Source organism: Haliaeetus leucocephalus, unplaced genomic scaffold (genome assembly GCF_000737465.1).
Source record: "Haliaeetus leucocephalus isolate CR32 unplaced genomic scaffold, Haliaeetus_leucocephalus-4.0 Scaffold439, whole genome shotgun sequence".
NCBI classification, from domain to species: domain Eukaryota; kingdom Metazoa; phylum Chordata; class Aves; order Accipitriformes; family Accipitridae; genus Haliaeetus; species Haliaeetus leucocephalus.
Window position 1 is genome coordinate 3,245,252 of NW_010972875.1, and position 13,481 is coordinate 3,258,732.

Sequence of the window (13,481 nt, forward strand, 5' to 3'; positions counted from 1 at the left end):
GGGGGCAGGGGGGGAATCAACAATTTTAGACCTCAATATTTTTGAATTTGCCATTTTGCTGCAGGACAGTACTTTGCTTCCTAGTAGAGTGATATATCCTGCCTTTTTGCTGTTTTCCCATTTCTTGCAAAAGAGTGAGCTAAGTGGATGCAATGTACTTATCCTGAGCTACTCTGAGGTAACAACGCATTAAGAAGGTAGAGTGTTGGTTTCAAAACAAGTAAGGCCAGGGAGGTGAGAGGAGAGGCTGGTAGCTGACTTCTTAGACAACAGCCTTAGAGGTGAGCTTTTGTTAGGATCCTCTCCTTCTGGCACACCAGTGAAGGGGAGAGAGCTGAATCGTTTGGACTAAGTTGAGAGAGTTAATGGTCATGTAGCAAAAGATTATAAGAAAACAACGTGGCAATTGTGGCAAAACAAAATTACTTTAAATACTTACCCACATATTTGCATGGGATTGGTAAATAGGATAAGAATGAACTTGGTTTTGTTTTTTAAGTTATTAAGTCATTGTTTAATGGAGTAAACTGCTACTGAAAGGTTGGAGTTTTCTGCTCAATGCTTATGTTGACTCAGTACTCATGGCCTTTTGCAAAAGTAGCATATGGATTTCATTATGATAGTTGATCAGATGATCGTTTTCTATAACTCTCTTGAGATATGTTCATGCCAGGTTTTGGTATATAGTAGGACTGTTGTGGTAGAATATAAAATGGGGGGGAGGGTAAGAAGAGTTTTATGAGACACTAGTAACTTTGTAGTACCATAGATTAATTTTGCTAGCATGGCTTCAGACTAGGGTGAAGTATTTCTTACTTAATTTGGCTTATTAAATATCGATCCTTATAGCGTCAGGATAAAATGTTTGTATGTTCAAAAGTACCTACTTTACATTTGTAAATCGTAGCTGTATTAAAGAAGTAACTAAATTTTTATTAATTTTAGGTAGGTTAAAAAGTATTTACTGCCAATTTACCTCATAGAGTAATCAAAAAATAGTTTAAAAATTCTCTTTGAAAGATAAATGAAAAAAGTAATTTTTCTTGTTGGTGTGATTTGGAAATAATTAGTGATAGAAAACATTTTATTTTAAATGCACGCCCTTTCTCACAAGCTACTGGACTTTGTCCTAGGTTGAGAAAATTCTGGAGAAATTTTTCAAATTTATTCCTTAATCTTTGCTGAAATCTTGGCAGGTACATTCTTTAACATTTTTGTCACTTATTAAAACTTTTCCTTAATGTGTAAGTTGCTAGTCCTAAACCACTGAATGGTTACAGAGTTTTAATACTTAGCTGCTTTTATTGCAGCTAGACTTGTTTATCTATACACATCATTTATCATTTATATGTGTGTCTTTTCAGGTTAGGGTTTTTCCTGTTGTTTTTTATATACGTATGTTTCTAGAGTTTCCTATGAGTTATTTTCTGTAAAACCAAAATAAATTAACAGAAAATAGTAGTAGTTTATCTGGTACAGAGTATTTTCCCCTTAAGATGGAGGAAAGTCATGTTACAGGATGTATAAAATCACAGACTGCAGATAGTGAATTGCTGTATGGAATAGCAGGATTTTGTGGTGTGGTTTTTGGGGGTTTTTTGGGGGGAGGAAAGGGTCCGCGCTCCCCCACCCCCCAGTTACTCAGAAATAACATTGAGTTTTGAATTCCAGATCTAATTCTGTTTAAAGTAGGGTGTTTTTCAGTTCTTGTGTGTGTGGTGTTGTATTTTGTTTTTATAAATCCTTATTTACCATCTCAGCATTTATATCCAAAGATACTTGATACGAATTTTGCACGTGGCATCTGAATACGTAGGGTGAAACAGATACACTTGGAACATACAAGTAATAAATCATTTTGACACTACTTTATTCTTTTTAAGAAAGTAATGTGCTGAATTGAAGCTATTGATATTGCTAATAAACAGAATTTCTTCTCCTTTTTTGTTCTGACCACAACAGTTTAAAACATAGTATGTATACTAATGGATGCATAGTGGAGATTTTGGCCTGTTACATTTCTTTAGAGTAATTTTATTATGCAGGGATCAAAGGTCTAATGTTAAGATAATGTCATGGGGGGGAGTAAGTAGAGCTAGTTGATTCTAGAATAACCTCACTCAAAATTTCTTTTTTGTATGCCATCAGCTGGTATTAAGTTTTGTAGCCACGGCTGACATGGAAGCGTGAGGGGTTCTGGGGGGGTTTTGGGTTTGGTTTTTTTTTTTCCTTCCACTCAAGAGAGTTCAACATAGATGTCTGTCATCGTTTAACCCCAGCAGGCAACTAAGCACCATGCAGCCGCTCACTCGCTGTCCCCCTGCCCCAGTGGGGTGGGGGAGAGAATCGGAAAAAAGTAAAACTTGTGGGTTGAGATAAAGACAGTTTAATAGAACAGAATGGATTAAATGACAGTAATAATAATAATAAAAAAAGAATATACAAAACAAGCGATGCACAATGCAGTTGCTCACCACTCGCTGACCGATGCCCAGTTAGTTCCCAAGCAGTGATCTGCCCCTCCTGGCCAACTCCCTCCAGTTTCTATACTGGGCATGATGTCACATGGTACAGAATATCCCTTTTGTCCAGTTTGGGTCAGCTGCCCTGGCTGTGTCCTCTCCCAACTTCTTGTGCTCTTCCAGCCTTCTTGCTGCCTGGGCGTGAGAAGCTGAAAAATCCTTGACTTAGTCTGAACACTACTGAGCAACAACTGAAAACATCAGTGTGTTATCAACATTCTCCTCATACTGAATCCAAGATATAACACTATACCAGCTACTAGAAAGAAAATTAACTCTATCCCAGCTGAAGCCAGGACAACGTCAAAAACTGCTGGCCATGTAGTAATAACAAAAGAAAAATATTTAAGAACATCTTATTCCTGCATTTTTGGTTAAACCTACCAGTAGCTATCCATACATTAACAGCTCTGATAATAGGCATTTTTACGCTGATTACTTGATTTTTTGATAGCCTACTTATCAAAATAGCTGTAGAATTTGGAGTTCTTTTAGGAAGCATAAAAAATTCCAATGCACTTTTAATTCCTACTTCCAAAAAAAAAAAAAAAGTCATTTCATCTGCTGTCAGTCTTCAGGAAATAGACTTATCTCAAGATTGAACTTGGAATATGGTGGTTTGGGTTTTTTTTGTAAATGTAGTAAATAGTATTTTGTACGTGGGAAAGAAATGTTTAGAAGAACAGTGCAATTTTTATCATCTTGTCTTAATGTGCTCCTGTGATGTTGATATGTTATAGTTTTGTCTTGGCTCTCTTTTTGCCTCTTATCTTCTGTGAAGGAAAACTTGATTTTTTTTTTTTTTTAATTTTTTTTTTTTTAAGAGTGGAGGTACTGGACTAGTGAAGAGGATAATAGGCCATGAATAACACATAAATAAAAGAGTTTTTTAAAGGCAGATTGGAGAAGAAAGAAGGAGATGGCATGGAAGGATCAGGAGAAAGGGTCCATTAACTGCAGAAAGAAGGCAGGCCCCTTTAATGAGGGACTCCAAGTTAAGGCCTGTAGACTATGATGAATAAAAAGAACAGAAGAGCTTGTTGTCTGCTGAGAGTAATATTACAGGGTCCAGAGCTGCTCTCTAAAAGGATTTTAGTGGAAGTGGAGATGATGTGTGTGATAAAGCCTTCACAGTGGCAGAACTTACTCTTCAAAGTTTATGCTGGAGTGGATTGTGTGTTCTATACAAGGAAGATATTCAGATATAAAAGTAGACAGTGTAGTTCTGGATTTTTATTTTTTTTTTAAAGAGGAGGCAGGCAAAGACAAATCAAAATATTATCAATCAGTAGCTACTGTGATAAATGTGATTGAGTGTCCAGTCTTCTGGAGATGCTCACAGAATGACTCTTCATGAAGGATTGATTCCTTTGGGTTTCTTTTTAGAGATAAGGCTTTTGTAACGGATGAAAGTGCCTTATATGCATCTTCCCCAACTTTTCTGCCTCATGCTTAGTTTAATCTCAGTGCTTGGTTTTAATCTCCACAAGGCAGAAGAAAATTGGATAAGCATGACCATAGCAATGCATAAAGAGTCTCACCAGTTGTGATCGTCTAAAAGACGACAAATCTTTTGACTAGAGCCCTAGTGTGAAGTAGGGGATGAATTTAAGAAGAAAAAAAGGCTATGCATAATCCAACTAGAATATGAAGGAAAAAAGATGAGAGAATGGCATCATGCATTGTGTAATATGTTGCATTAACATTCCTTTATCTTTTTTTTTTTTTTTTTTTTCGGTCTTGATCAAAATAATTTTCAGGTATGGTGATGGGAAGTTCTGCTGGTGTAGTGTTGAACTTTTAGATTCCTAGAAAAGGATTTTGGTGTTGGTGGAGTGTTTTCATGTTGGTGAGAAATGCTGGTAGGAATTGTATTGTTACAGAATTTAACTTCTTTGAGATTATGGAAATAAATGTTGCTAGTGATGTCATGACTCATATTTCAGGAATTGCTAGCCCAGTGGTTTAGTCACCAAATTGTTACTGAATCGACAGGAGGTGATCCTATTTTAGACTTGGTATGGAAACGTAATGAGGTCTTTGTAGAAGAACTGCTTCTGGAAAATCAACTTGAGTTGTGAGATCACAAGTTGATTCATAAATTCTGTACTAAGATCATTGGTGTCAGAGGCATGCTTTTGGAGAACTCTGGTAACATTTTAGAGACGGCTCAGTTGATCATGGTGGAGGCCAGGGATTTATTCTGTTAGAGCTGCTACAATTAAGTAATTTTATGCTATGTGATCCTCATTAAGGGGAAATATTGTAGGAAAACACTCCAGATTTAATTGGATGAATAATCAGTACAGTTAAATATTAGTTATTGCTCCAGGGATGAAGGAAGAAGCAAGAATTGGCAAGGTCAAGCTGAGTTGCACCTTGAAAAAGTCTTATCAGAATAGTGTGAAAAAGGTTCTTCAGCTATGTAAATAAAAAAATGCATTTGTTTTATGGAGGGCATGGTAGAATTTAAGCATGAACTTGAAATTAAGTTAATCCTTACGCTGAAACAGTGTAATACAGCCTGCCATTTTTCCTCGAGGTTCTGTACAAAGGAAATAAGGGTATGGAGCTGTAGTAATAAAAGCAGTCACCTCAAATGGGGGAACAAGGATCACTGACTCTTGAAAGAAACTGAGTTTAGCAATAGGGTGTGTGTTTGTTTTGCCAAATTTATGGAGTCAGGAAGGATTTGTTGTGAAAAACAGCTAGTGTGGTACTAATTGAAATTGAATATGAAGGTGAATATCCAGGCTGCCAAACAGTTTGCAGCACGCTGAAGAAAAACAAAATGCTAAGTAGAAAATTAAGCAAGCTGCAGCATGGGTTAACCATAGATTGTATCATTGAAATTCGTCCCTTTTGCTGTTGCTTCAGTCCTCAAGGTGGAAAGTTGTGGGTTTACTTGCAAAGAACAAGAACTCCTGCAGCCAACTTGGAGTTTACCAGGTGAAGCTGACAGCTTACTAGTTGACAGAGCGAGAGCAGGAGAACCTGAACGACTGCAGTACCTGAGCAGGTAGTTTTGGTGACTCGTTAACTGTATTGGTTATTTAAACTAATGTGCTGCTTTGTGATCTAAGAGGTAACACACAGGGGCAGTACCTCTGAGAAGGCACAGTGCAGTCACTAAGAGGACAAAAACTTCCATAGGAAGCCTTGCTGGGATTCTGTTGTGCCTTACCGCCACAGAAGGCGACAAATTAGATCTTAGGTTATGCTGGTTGTGATGTATTTTCAGTGAGTGCAACAGAGTGTTTGTGGCACTGATCCTGAGACTTCCATCTAAATTAGTTTACGAGGGCTAGTTAGGTGATCGTGGGATGTAGAGTGGAGAAATTTAAAAAATAAAAAATCAGTGTGGCAAGATTAGAATTTCAGCTTGTTTAGAGCAAAGTTAAGTCTGAAAAGGGAAATAGGTATAAATACCATATATTTTGTGAGGGCAATACTAGAGATGCAAAGAAACTTGTTGAAGCTGGGAAACAGTGCTGTCACAGGTGGGCATAAATAGATTATAACTTTACCTAAACTGTAGTTTAGAAAGCTTTTAACAATTGTAAGGTTGTGGAATAAGCTGCCAGTTGGAATAGTGAGAGCAAAAAACGTAAAAGGGGGGGTGGTTGGAAAACTTGCAAGAGGAATGTGTTGCCTATGATTGAGTTTGGATTTGCAGAGGGAATTTCTTACAGTGCCTGGCTGTTGGGGAGGGCTGTCTTGCTGGGATGGGCTGTCCTGCTGCTGCTCAGTATTATGGAAACAAAGCTTTGAAAGAAAACTGTTTCAGTTGCTCTCTGGTCAGGCAACTTATATGAACAGTAGCAGGAAAGAAAATAAATCTAAAATATGTTTTAAAAAGTAATTTAATCAATTCTATTAACTTCCTTTCTCTGATGTCTTAGCTAAGGTCATGAAAGATGACACAAGATCTGATGCTGAGCTTAAAATAAAACCATAGTTTATAGATATACATTAGTAAACCAGAACCATTACATTTAGTATTTAACTGGCTTTTGACTTTGGAGGTGCACGGTGTGTCCTTAATTTGTAGTGTGGTTGAATCTTTGTATTTTGAAGTGCAGTACTTGGCATGAACTATGCAGTTGCAGGTGCTGCCTCATTTGTGTTGGTTGAAGGGTTTTTACCCAAGTTTTAAAGACAAATGTGTGTAAATATAGACATAAAAAAAGCCCCCAATCACCATTGGATTAATTTAGTCTAACTTCTAATTAGGGTCTTTGGCATGGTGAAGCTTTTACTTAAACTTTGATCTTTCTTTGTATCGGTGAGCATCTGTAGTCAGAAAGCACCCTCTTTGGTGCAGGGCGACTGAATCTATAAAACATTTACAGGAATGAAATAGAGGTGATCTCCCAGCTGTTGTTCAGTGAATTCTGCATCCTTAAGGGTTCACATCATTGGTAGATCCAAGAACCAGTTGATGGCAACCATCAGCTTTATCTGACTTAACTCTTCTGTCATAGCTGTCGGCAACCAGGTTTACTCTGAGGCAGAAGAGAAGTGCAGCTGTACAGGGCTTTTTGGTGTAGAACTAGCTGAAACAATTTAAAAAGATTTGGGAAGATGATACGAGTTCTTGAAAAAAATAACATAGGATTCAAGAAATCTGTGTTGCAGTCAGTGAGCGTGGTATACAGAAGTAGCAGAATGGACAAACGTGTAATTACTTACCTCTAAAAACTTTGTAGTATATCTTTCTAAAAGGAGATTCTGCTTTGCATCCCCCCCAAAAAAGTTACTGGCTGGAAGATCTGTGTGATTTTCACTAACATTGGCTCCCTGGACTTGGAAAGCAAGTTCAATGGAACGAGTAGCTCTGGCTAAACACTTCTGAGAATCAGGTTCTGGAAAACATATGGTTTTTTCAGTATCAAAATATAGAGTTTTCTGTTGTAAGCAAGTTGATATGGAGTGTGAAAATGTTGAGGAGGTGACAATGAAATTCAAGTGTATAAATAAATTGTACCTTACACCTAAATATTAAAGATAAACATGATCTTAAGCAAGACTACAGTGTTCTGTTTAGATAATTGTATTGTTTAAAAATAGTGAGCGCTCCATTTGGGGAAGTGTTTCTGTATTCCAGTGAAGGTTACAATCATGTCTATTATTAATTAAATTACTCTAAACAAGAAAAAAAACAATGTATAACTTGGTCAATTTAATCTTGTAGTTTAGGATATGTGGAATTAATAGCTGATTTGAAAGCTTGTAGTCTTTTTAAAATGTATTCAGCTTAAAAATATAACGTTAGATATTATATTGCTGGGTTGCTTTGCTTATTTTAATGATTGTCTAAATAATATTACTGAAGTTTCTGATGCTTCACAAATAGTCTATTTTCAATGAAATAAAATTCCAACTGGAAGATAGCTGTTCACTTTAGGTTACTATATATTTTAAATTTTTATTTATATATATATTTTAAAACTATTCTAAAAATTTAAAATACCATATTTGTGCGGAAGTCTGTATGTCAAATGCTTACTTACGATTCTTTTTCTCTGTTTGTTTTTAAGACGAGCAAAAATCAAATTAAAGTAGATCTTGTAGATGAGAATTTTACAGAACTAAGAGGAGAAATAGCAGGACCTCCGGACACACCATATGAAGGCAAGTAATGTTTCTGTGTATGCAGTCATTGTACATTTCAAATCATGTATCTTGAAATGCTTTGTTTGTAAAATTAATTTACAGCATAAAAATGTGGAGCTAAGTGTTTTAAAATAGCCTGATTTTTTTAAAAATACAAATTTTAAGCCTGAAAAATATTTAAATTCAACTTCTGTGTTGCCTGAAGACAGATCTGGTCTACAGTAGGACAGACTAACCCATATCTAAGGTTAATTTACAGGTATAAGCTGTGCAGTGTAATTGGTATAATTCTGACTTTCAGTTGTTTGTTTACCATCTTGAAAGTTTAAGCTCCTGTTGTGGTTTAACCCCAGCCAGCAACTAAGCACCACACAGCCGCTCACTCACTGCCCCCCACCCCCAGTGGGAGGGGGGGGAAAATCGGGAAAAGAAGTCAAACTCGTGGGTTGAGATAAGAACAGTTTAATAGAACAGAAAAGAAGAAACTAATAATAATAATGATAACACTAATAAAATGACAACAGTAATAATAAAAGGATTGGAATATACAAATGATGCACAGTGCAATTGCTCACCACCCGCCAATCAGTGCCCAGTTAGTCCCCGAGCAGCAATCCCCAGGCCCCCACTCCCCCCAGTTCCTATACTAGATGTGACGTCCCATGGTATGGAATACCCCTTTGTCCAGTTTGGGTCAGCTGTCCCGGCTGTGTCCCCTCCCAACTTCTTGTGCCCCTCCAGCCTTCTCGCTGGCTGGGCATGAGAAGCTGAAAAATGCTTGACTTTATTCTAAACGCTACTGAGCAACAACTGAAGACATCAGTGTGTTATCAACATTCTTCTGATACTGAACCCAAAACATAGCACCATACCAGCTACTAGGAAGACAATTAACTCTATCCCAGCTGAAACCAGGACAGCTCCTTAGCCATGAAACGTCAAAAAACTGTGCTTCAGAATCTAATGTAACTGTACATGTATTTCTGTGATCTAATGTGGTGGTCATTCAAAAACATGTTGTATTTTTCTATCTCAAGGAGAGATGCTGTTGCAAGTTAAATTTGGGATTAATCTCTGGCATCCATGTGTCCCAATATTTATCTCTCTTCAATAATTACACCTTATTGACTTTCTTGTTTATTAAAGCTGGTATCAGTAATTGTGCAGCTCTTCAGTCTGTAAAAAGCAAGATAACTTACTACATGTATTAGCTTCTGTTAGAGCTTCTATAGCATAATTCATCAGAGATACCAAATTACTCAATAGCACTGGTACTTGTAAACTTTCTGTTTGCGGATAATATATGGAGCTGGCAAGAAACTTCTATTAAAGTTCCTCAATGATAAATGAGGATGTTTGGGTTTAGGTTTGGTCGGGTTTTTTTTTTAAATTTTTAGTTACTTTTAAATGGTGTTTTAGTCAAATTTTCCATGACAGGTATCTACTTGGAATTGAATTTGAACTTCCAGTAAAAAAAAAAAAGTCTCAAGGAATGTTACAGGCAAATAAATTGTTTGTTGGAAATTAAAACAATTTTCCAAGTTTTCAGTTGCTCTAGTTGCTCCATGCATTGGAGCTAAGAGTGGGACTTGAGTATTGTCCAGGGACCAGACGCATGCCGTTTGTCATTATTTTGAAAAATAAATTCTCATCAAGTGGGGAAAATACCTGAAAATTGTTGTGTAGGTATAGGTGTATATGTACTTGAGAGTGTTAGTGGCTAATGATGAAAATCTGGTTGTTGCATCTTCACTAAGGAGGACAAGTCTTGTGATTTCTTCTCTGGACTAGGAGCTGCTGGTGCAGCAGCATTGGACTTGAGAGCAGGCAGTCTCCCTAATGCTCACCCCCCCGCACCCCTTCCCTGCTGGGGCCCAGGGCAGGTAAAGGATGAGGAAACAGCCTAACAGAGGCTGACATTGGAGAATATTGGGCAGAGGTAGAAGGTGTCAGAAGCTGAGGAGAAAGGAAATGAGCCTGGAAGGGAGAGGACAGAAGAGTAGAAGCATCTGTACTGGTAAGGATGCTCCCATCCAGAACTTGAGACCCAGAGTTCCTCTGCTGTCTAGCAAATAATGGTGGTTGCGTCCCCCCTGCTGCCCCTTCCCCCATGTCTCTCTATCCTCATCTCATCAGCCACTAGTGTTTAGTTGACAGAGGATAATGTCTGGAAAGAAGATAGTTTCTTCTGGTTATAATACGTGCCTTCAATTTAAAAGAACTATGCTGTGGACCTAAAATACATAGACGTGCTGGTGATGTATTTGGAAGTGGATCATTCTGTTTAGTGTAATAGTCCCTTTGCAAATATAGTTGGTCTTGTAAAACCAAGTGTTACATACAGATGTTAAGATGTTGCAAAATTAAGTAATTGGATGCTAGGAAGCATCTGAATAGCACAGGCAGGGTGTTGTTTTGGGGGTCTTTGGTTTTTCTTCCGCTCAAATAGAATTAATCCTCTTTGGGTGAGTTGGTTTGTCGCAGCTTGCTTTTTTTTTTTTCTTTTTTTTTTTTTCCCCCTCCTTTTTTTCCCCTCCCTCTTCCTGGTCAGCATTATCTCTGCTTATAGAATGACCTTTTTTCAAGAATGTATTGGGAGTTACTTGAAATGAAAGATGTATTCATGTGTCACAAAAGTTAAAAACTGTATAGCAGTTCATGAAGAGGGTAAAAAAAAGATTTGAATGCCTGTCTGCAGAACTGGGTTCTGTGTGATGCTCAATAATTCAGCTAGACCAAAATTTCAAAAGCTGAGCACTGTGTATTCACATATTCAGCATACCTTGCTAATGAAAATCAGCAATATGTGTTTAGTGCAGAATTTATTGTTGTGAAATGCATGCATGCATACTTACATACATATGAGTACATTTAATGGTGAGGATATAGTAAATATCCCTTTTGGGGGGCTAAAACTATTATGTATTCTGATCTCATGGAAAAGCAATGCGATCGTATGCTTACTTTAATCTAGAAGGCATATGCACCAAGGAGTAAAACAAGTTACCGGCAGCCCAATTTCTGGCGTTTCCTGACACTTGAGTAATGTACTTTGGAATGTTAATATTTCTATAACATAGTTTTATGCATTTATTCCCTTGTGTAATTACAAAGGGCTTACCAGTGTGTGTAGTTTCCATTTTATGACTAATGCAGTAATGCATGCTGCATAATTACTGACTGGTCTCCTGTCATCTATAATCTGAACAATGACACAGCAAGAAGTGCTTTATGAAGAAAAGCTAATTAATGCAGTAGTTCAGGTCAGACAATTCCATGATACAGGAGGGAATTCTAGGACCATTGTGAAGTGAAAGAGCAGCAATATTTATTGTTGACCACAGTTGGTGAGGTATCTGAAAACAAACTGCTGCTGCAAAATTCTTTTATGTGATGTCGGGATATTGGTTTAAGTATGACTGAGAGGAAGAATGCCATCTATTGTTGATAAATTTTACAGCTTTTATTTTTCTGTCAGTAGTGCCAACTCATATTGATCAATTATCAGAATATTGCAAGACACAGCTTCAGCTGAAACGCATTTGTATCCCACATCAAAACATGTATGTTTGGAGAGAGGACCTTTGAAAGTCTAGATTAATGGCTCCTGGGTTTTACTTGATTCAAGAGCTTTTCAATAGATAGGTTGGGTTTTGGGTTGCTTTTGTTTTTTTTTTAAACCCTGTGTAACCATGGTATTAATTTCAGGCCAAGTTCGCATGTGAGCCACAGTAAGTGCAAAATTTATAATAGGGTATTTCTTCAAGGAAAATAGTTAAAACTTGCTCTAACTCTATTGTGAGACATATGCTCCAGTAGGAGTACAGAAGGAATATTCTGCCATTACTGTTTAATTTGATCTCAAGTATTAAATAGCTATGAAAAAGCCATACATATGCATACTCCTTAAAAAAAAATAAAAATCCACAGAAATATTGGAATGCAGATGTTAGTATGTTAGTCACTTGCATTTTAAATGTAGTTTTAAGGAAATTAATATCCCGATTTGTTCAGTTTAAGTCTTCAAGCCTGTATTTTTAGTTGTAAACTTCAGTGCACGACAACAATCTGTATAAATAATATTAACAACTCATTAGTGCCTGCAGTTTTAAAATGTTTTGGACTTGTACATTCCAGGTGGAAAAAATTGGTGGCTGAATAGCCTGTTATGCAGAAGGCTGTAATAGTCTGTCTTTTAAAGGCAAGTTTTAATGGTAAGCAGAAGAAATGGTAATACCTAAGGATAGGTTTTATATTACCTTACCAAATAGTGTGGCAGTAAGATCATACAGGGACTGATGAATTTTTGCAATCCAGGAACAGTGTAATTGTTCTGTTTCTTAGGAAAAATTGCTGCTGAATTATGCTTCAATTCAGACAAAAGGAAAAGCAAACTTAAGGTCGGTTGTTAATGTTTGTGTCTTCAAAAATATTTTGCCTGTGCTGTCCTGTAAACAGACAAGCAAACAACTTAGACATTAACTATTATAATTTTGGATTTATTGGCCTTTCTTCTATTGTATTTTCTGTTAAATCTTCTCAAGTTACTGTAGTATTAAGTGAGAAAAAACAGCTGTAGAAAGTAGTGTAAAATACCAAACTAATATTAACTGGTTTCAGGTGTAGTATATTAGACTGAATTACATTTTAAAAGTGAGAGGTGTTAGTAGCTGCCAAACTGCATTTTGGCACAGATAAAAAGGTGCCATAGACTATAACTGTTCAGAGTATTCCTTTGCGGTTTTTTCCCTACATGTGAATCTTGCTGCCTATACTGAGACTACTTGAGAGCTGGTTTTGTATAGTGATTTGCAACAGAATAACTCACTCTTGAAATCCCAAAGGAAATAGATTGCAGATACTTCCACTTTAATTCAAGGAAATTTATAAATTGTAACAAAGTATATTGAGGGAGGGAAAAGGTTTGTTTCTGAAAAAACAGCAGTAGGATGAGGAAAAAAAATTGCAAGTGAGTAGAAATGCTTTCACTTTCTATAAAAATTAAATGTCTAAATTGGTGTGTATGTTTTGTTATACTCTGTTCTTTTTGTCATTAAACTGCCTGGCAAATGAGCTTCAGTGGGCAGGCAGAGGTAGTTTGAAATTGCTTCAGAAGACGTAAGTATTGATAGTAAACTTGAATGTTAACAAAACTATAATTGAAATAGACATAGGTAGTGACACTGTAACAAGGAGAGAAAAATGAGAAATGTTTAGAAAAGGGCAGTAGAAGGTGGTTCTGTCTGCCAAGCTCATACTACCTGTTATGGCATGCTGTAATCCTGCAAACTATATTAATAGTACTAGTGTGTCAAAGTGTTTGCAGTGTTTGCAGAATTGGAA

The 13,481-nt window shown here is 36.8% G+C and overlaps 1 protein-coding gene across 1 annotated transcript in view; it reads left to right on the forward strand.

Moving 5' to 3' along the window:
- The window catches only part of UBE2K (ubiquitin-conjugating enzyme E2K), a 42,275-nt gene that overhangs the window by 11,359 nt on the left and 17,435 nt on the right, over positions 1 to 13,481 (forward strand). Inside the window, exon 2 of the mRNA XM_010574449.1 lies at positions 8,063 to 8,156. Within this exon, the coding sequence (XP_010572751.1) occupies positions 8,063 to 8,156 (94 nt within the window). The remainder of the gene's footprint in view (positions 1 to 8,062; positions 8,157 to 13,481) is intronic.